This window comes from Sinocyclocheilus rhinocerous, unplaced genomic scaffold (assembly GCF_001515625.1).
Source record: "Sinocyclocheilus rhinocerous isolate Xijiao unplaced genomic scaffold, SAMN03320098_v1.1 scaffold1730, whole genome shotgun sequence".
Taxonomy (NCBI): domain Eukaryota; kingdom Metazoa; phylum Chordata; class Actinopteri; order Cypriniformes; family Cyprinidae; genus Sinocyclocheilus; species Sinocyclocheilus rhinocerous.
In genome coordinates, this window is record NW_015634043.1 from 50,771 (window position 1) to 57,521 (window position 6,751).

Below are 6,751 nucleotides of genomic sequence, written 5' to 3' on the forward strand. Positions count from 1 at the left end.
TTACCGTTTTATTGGATTTTGTGTCAAATAGCAGTTTTTGTGTAAATAGTATTTACTTATGTTTTAATATATAAAAAAAATATGAATAAGTCTTTGATTTCTTTCTTTCCATTGATGCACATTATTGTTTCCAAGTAAATTTTCTAAAAAGCGTCTTACAAATATTATTGTTTAAATTGCATTTATGAAGTCTATTTTATGAACAAAAGAACATTGAATACTGTAATATTCTAAAGGCTTTATTATTATTATTATTATTACTACTACTTGAAAATAGGACACAACCACTTTTTTGAATATTCCACTAGAGGGCACACGTACATCATTACAGATGAATCAAACCGTTAGCTATAAGAGAATGTCTTCATTTAAAGGTAACGTCAAGAGACGATGTTGTAAAGTAGTAATTTTTCATTGATTGTGGTAGGCTATAATAACACTTGCTGGATTTGTGCTGGTCAGACGAAGTTGAAAGAGCATTTAAACACAGCTAGGATTATTTTAATAAACTCTGCTAATTTTGCAATGGCTTCGTCTCCTGCTTTCTGCTCTTCTACTTGTAGTGGTGGGAAGTTCGGATCATTTTACCGATTCGGACCTTTGAGTCTCGTTCAGCAAAATGAACGAATCTTTTTTCGAGTCATTTCGTTCATTTCGTTCATTTTAACAAAATATAATTAAAATGTTACGTGTTACTTCCCTAATATGTCTACTACTTACGCAAACGTTGATCACACTACAAACAATACAAAACTGCTATAAGAAACAGAAAAGATTAATTCATTGTTTAGCTGAGTCTTCAGTCTATGATTAGCTCACCACCTCTTATCTGACAAGTCTTCGGGTTTGGGCTTATGGGGCTGTCACGTGATGAATGAACGACTCAAACCCGAAGACTCGAGAGATGAATTAATCAATTCTCTTTCCGGCTCAGACTGCATTGGTTAAGCTTATGGGGCTGTCACGTGATGAACGAACGACTCGGAAAACCCGAAGACTCGAAACAGGTGAACTACTTGACTAATTCCAGTACAGAACCTATAGGATGTTGCGCATGCGCGACTGAACGAATCACTCCCCGAGACGACTCGTTCTTCCCGAGTCACATTAAAGATTAGTTCAAAATGGAACGAATCGTTCAAGAACGACCCAACACTAGTGCTTTGTCGTGTATTGAATGTATTTATCCTGCTGTCGATGAGTGTTTAAGTCATAGTCAAGTTAAGTCAAGTCTAGTCTTCGTTTGTTTGTATTTTGCATTACACTTTGTTCTGCACTTGGATTCACTACGCTCGCCTACAGTGGATTATCATTACAGTTATTAAACTGGTCTTACTCATTTCACATGTAATAGGGGCATTTAGAAAGGAGCACTTAAAGCAGACAAGCAAAAATGGCCCATTTAAAATAAAAAAAAAATGAAATGTGACAACATGCAACATGTGAGGCATGTAACATGACTGCTTAAAATGTTATCTGATCTAATCAAAATTATACAAGATAATTTAAATATGTTGTCAATAAAAGACAATTATTAACTTTGTCATATAAAATAATGGCATTTTTAGCAATTAAAAAATAAGCTTATTTTGTAGTTTGATAATGAATACACAACAAAAACAAAGCTATACGTCACATAATATGATTGATACAATGAAGTTCTGTCATATTAATCACAGTAACAGTCCTTTATTCCATTAACTTTTTGCTTAATAACAGATTCAACTGCTTGAAACCTGATGATGCAATTGCATCTACATATGATAATTTTCCCTCCTTTCAACACAACCAATCATGTAGTAACATTTTTCCAAAATGAACAGTTCCATTAACTTTTGAGCAGGTCCACAAAAATTCTGCAGATTTGTTTTCTGCAGACATTTCCCAAGCATCTTCCATCCCTCAGGAGAACGTGTTGAGAAGTAGTGTACATAAAGAGACAAAAACCATGGTTAACAGTGACACATTGGTGCATATATCCGTAATGTGGAATAAACACAGTATGTATAATCACAGTTTTATCTATAAACATTAATTATTGCAGAAGTCTTGAAAGGAAGAGCTCACAGTTCTTATCTGTTACCCCTCTGTTAGTGGTTTTCTTTTAGGTTACTGCACTAGAATGCATAGAAAATACAATATATGATGATTGTTTTTCATGACAATGCATAATATTATAATTATATGTATTTTTATTTTTTTTAATATGTGTTATGCTTTTGATTGGAATATACACATACTACAGTATGATAGTCAGGTCAGATATAATGTTACATTCACACTGTTGTATGGTGACAATTTATAGAGATGGAAAACCCAAAAGCTCACATAAAGCGAGCATATAAAAAAAGTCATAAAGTCAAAGTCATACAGCATAACTTAAATAGAACTCACTGAAAATCCAAAAAAGCCTTACATGATAAACATTTAAAAAAAATAATAATTAAAAAAAACAAAATTAATTTTATTGATCAAGCATCAGTAACTAGAACACAACCTTGTGAGTTGCTTTGTCTACTGCCTTCCAAGGCAACATCCTGAAAACAACTGAATTTAAACATAATATAGAAAAGATTTAAAACATTCTATGATACAATATGTCAAATAACGTTCCACACAGAAGACTGAGAAATGTATTTAAATAAAGAATGCGAGTAATGATACGATACTCTAATAAAAATAAAAATACACATTTTTAGTTATTTATAAAACATTATTATTTAATTCTAAACAAGCAACATTTCTCTAACCTCAACCACTATCTTGGATTGGATATTTTCACTGAGCCCATTAAAATTTATTATGGAATTTATGGAAATTCCTTATTTATAATTGTTGCTTAGAATTCAGACAACAAAGGTTTCTAAGACAGCAGTATAATTATCTTTTTGAACAGCCTTTGTGTCAGGTTAATGATGCCTTAAAAATGTCACCTAATAAGCAAGTCAACAAGATTTAAAATGGAGCCATATTAATATTGAGTATACTCAGTTGACCTAGTTGAAAATAAGGTTGAAAAAAGCAAGGAGGTTGACTTTTTTTTTTGTATAATCATTGCCACATCTTGCCTCAACTTAAAATGCCACATGGATTCAATTTGGTATGTGGAAATATTTGTTTATTATTATGGCATGTGTAATTCTGCTTTGTTCAGCTGTTTTGATGTGGGGTCTTTTCACTCTTTTCATTTATTAACTGGTCAGGTGTGGGTATCTTTTAAAATGCTATACTTCAAACATCCAAAATGTCTGCATATGCATAAGACAGTTGAAATGATAAATATTCATAATTAACAAGCAAACACTTGATCAAATATTATTTAAAAATATGAAGCTGGCCATCAGGTATACGTGGCTTCTGTGTATGCCCATTCTTATACTTTTTCAGGTAATGTCTTGAAAGTCATGCATAATTTTTAAATGGAAGCCTAAATCTTAAGGATTTTTTTTCCAATTTGAGAAAGAGTTCAAAAAAGCTGTGAGCTCTAAAAAGGTAATTCTAGGAACTAAGTCTGATGTCACAGAATTACTAGACAATACTAGAATTCCAACACTTTCAGCATTTAAAAAAAAATCCCCTCTAAATTAAATGTTAAACTACTGACATTTATACAAGACTGAAGATAGTTCAGCCTACTGTTGATATGGTGAAAGTATTCAGAATGGTACAGAACATTGTAAAGACACCAGATGATGGGAGATTGTCACTAAAATGGACAGATTAGAGAGTGATGGCAGAGGACTGGGTGCATGGGTGATTTGTTTTGAGCAAACTGTTCAGTAGCATAAGTAGCACAACTCCTTTCAACTGAAATACATAGAACCAGAGCTGATCTTCTCTACATGTTCCAAATAGCACCTTCTATTGATCAAGACTGGAACAATTGGACAAATGCACAGTACACACACACACACACACACACACACACACACACACACACGCACACACACACACACAAAGAAAGAGAGAGAGAGAGATGTACCACAGTTAAGTCAAGCTCAGAAACATGTAATCATTTAACTGCAGAGATAAACCCTATAATTAAAATTACTTTTACTTAATTTCACTTTGCGTTTAACATGTTCAAATATCACCTTAATGGACAATAAGAAATTCTAAGTTTTAGAAATTCAATAACCAATGTCCTTTATGTTTGCTGTACCTCATATGTTCGATGTTTCTCTTCATATGAAGAGTCTGTTTCCCTGACCACTATGGCCTTAGTCACCAGCATATCAGGGTGCTGTTGTTTGGCCTCCTGTATTGCCATGGCGAGAGCCTGCAGAAAGTTAGTTTTAATGACAGTAAAGTGATTTTAATATACATGTACCATTACATTATTTGCTGACCTACATAGTATGCTAAATTAGGTTTAGTGCTTTCCAAATCATACTATATTATAAAAAGTTTTGGGTGAATTTTATACTAGTAGAACATTGTCTTTTAGTCAGGGTAAGCAATCATGAAAGGGCTATGTGGTTTCTACATTTATTTATTGCATATTAAAATTTACCAGCACTGGTCATCTGGCTTCCTTCATATTTAATGAGTACATACTTGACCATCACTATACATACTGTACATTACATCTACATGTCTTTGCTTACCTGATGTTGATCCACATCATCATCTCCTGTTATGATGATCCTTTTTTCAATCCTGGTCTCTGCATAACCTCCTTTCACTGTCTGAAACCAGTTAAAAACATTAAAGAATTTAATCTCCGACAAAAGATTTCATCAGCTGCCATTTTTATAGTCTTTCGCCACCATTCTGTTTATTTAAAGCTTTTTTTATTTATTTAAATATTCACTGTAGTGTCTGGACCAATCAGACATACCATTTTTCATTTGATTTAACAAATCAATTATTCATTAGATTAACAAACATTCACAGACCCCTCACCCAATAAACATACTGGGTGCCAAGATGTCTGTGAACGAGGCCCAGGACCCTGGTTACCATGGCAACTATGATACCTTTGCTAGACCAGAGTTGTTCTTCTTCTGCTAAGAAGTGTGTTGGAGCCTGAGCCAGTGCGGGCGTGCCCGGTGGGCTCCAACACATAGCCAGTCAGCCTGCGGTTCTGTTAGATTCTGAGAAGATGAGGATGTGAGCTAGCACCCCTCTAAGGACACCCTAAGTCTGCGCCAGGCCTCGGGCCTTGACTTTCCATTCACCAAAGATCCTAGGATCTCAGCTGATGTCTCTCTTAGCTCTTTTTCACTTTCCACTGGGAAGAAACTCCCAGTCATCATCGAGTCAGAACATCTTTGGAGTTCATCACTCTTCAAACCCGGAAGAAGGTGATCGCGACTCCTACACCACCGAACCTCCAAACCATCGAGACTTTCATCCGAGACTGCATCTGTACGCTCGTTCCAGGCCAAGTCAATGCAAGTATCGTACATTTAACTAAACGAAACAGAGGTTTAGTAAAGCTGTAGACCCCGTTATAAACGGCGCTGATGGTTTTACTCAGGTGGTTAACTGACTCTTTTCATAGCTTCATTCTCTGGTTGTCCTGATGGTTTCATCCATCAAGTCACATTTGCCCTTTCCCCTGTATGAGTGATTGTTTGTTTGTTTGTTTGTTAGACTAGTTTGTGTTAGTGTTTAGTTAATAAAACTCTTGTGCACAAATTACATGAGTTTCTGATTCTGCCTTGCAAATTAATTGTCCCTTTACGATTTTGAACCTTACTACATGCTCAAATGCATTAATACTGTAGGAAAGTATTTTCTGTGGCCACGGAAATATTTCTTTCCTAGAGTTGATATGAACTTACACTGAATGTTCGCTGGACGAACAGATTGGTTGATGGCAATTTAATTCTGCTACAGGTACTACTGGCCGCTGACATAAATAATTGTAATTAATCATAATTAATTGTAATTATTTATATACATTTCCCTTTTGAGCTAATTTGCTACATCACCTTATTAATGTTTGCAGAGAAATCGACCTGTTTACTATGTACAACTTTTGAAGTTATGTCAAGCTGAATAATAATGGTGTGTTGGCTCAGAGGGCATAATGGGCCTCATTTATCAATCGAACGTAGAACTGAGCGCAGATCCGTGTGCACAAATCAACTTACGACAGAGTTCACATGTGATTCATGAAACATTCGTATGCCGCCAATCTCATACTAATGATCGCACGTTGATAAATGTGGCGGCAGAAAACAATCGTCATTTGAATATCACACCCCTAAAAACACCCCGGTTTAGAAGCATTCATTATAAACAACATACAGTGGCATTCATTATAAACAACATACAAATGTCAAGCAAAACTGAAACGGCATTGGGCTCACAAGCCTGTCTCATACCATGAGAATCCAAATGTTTCCATTTTTGCCATATTTGTAACATTTGTTTGCATAACTATTATTCATTATGTAGCCTAAACATGGCTTTATACTTCACTCATGTTCTAATATCTGTGTAAAATCCTTCACATGCGCAAAAATGTTTGTTTGGGCACTGCACACTGATTTTACAGCGGACCTTTTAAAGGGGTCATATGATGCGATTTCAATTTTTCCTTTCTCTTTGGTGTGTTACAAGCTCTTGGTGCATAAAGAAGATCTGTAAAGTTGCAAAGACTAAAGTCTCACATCCAAAGAGATATTCTTTATAAAAGTTAAGAGTCAGCCATGCCTACCTAAAACGGCTCATTCTAACACGCCCCCACATGTCTACATCACAATGTGGGAAGATTTGCATAACGCCGCCCAAATGTTCA

The 6,751-nt window shown here is 35.1% G+C and overlaps 1 protein-coding gene across 1 annotated transcript in view; it reads right to left on the reverse strand.

Annotated features, from left to right (window-relative positions):
• Positions 1-3,579: 3,579 nt before the first annotated feature.
• LOC107745321 (band 4.1-like protein 1) overlaps positions 3,580-6,751 on the reverse strand; it is a 349,703-nt gene continuing 346,531 nt past the window's right edge. Inside the window, exons 18-20 of the mRNA XM_016559185.1 lie at positions 4,608-4,688; positions 4,163-4,279; positions 3,580-3,874 (exon numbers count right to left, since the gene is read on the reverse strand). Of these exons, the coding sequence (XP_016414671.1) occupies positions 3,869-3,874; positions 4,163-4,279; positions 4,608-4,688 (204 nt within the window). The 3' untranslated portion in view covers positions 3,580-3,868. The remainder of the gene's footprint in view (positions 3,875-4,162; positions 4,280-4,607; positions 4,689-6,751) is intronic.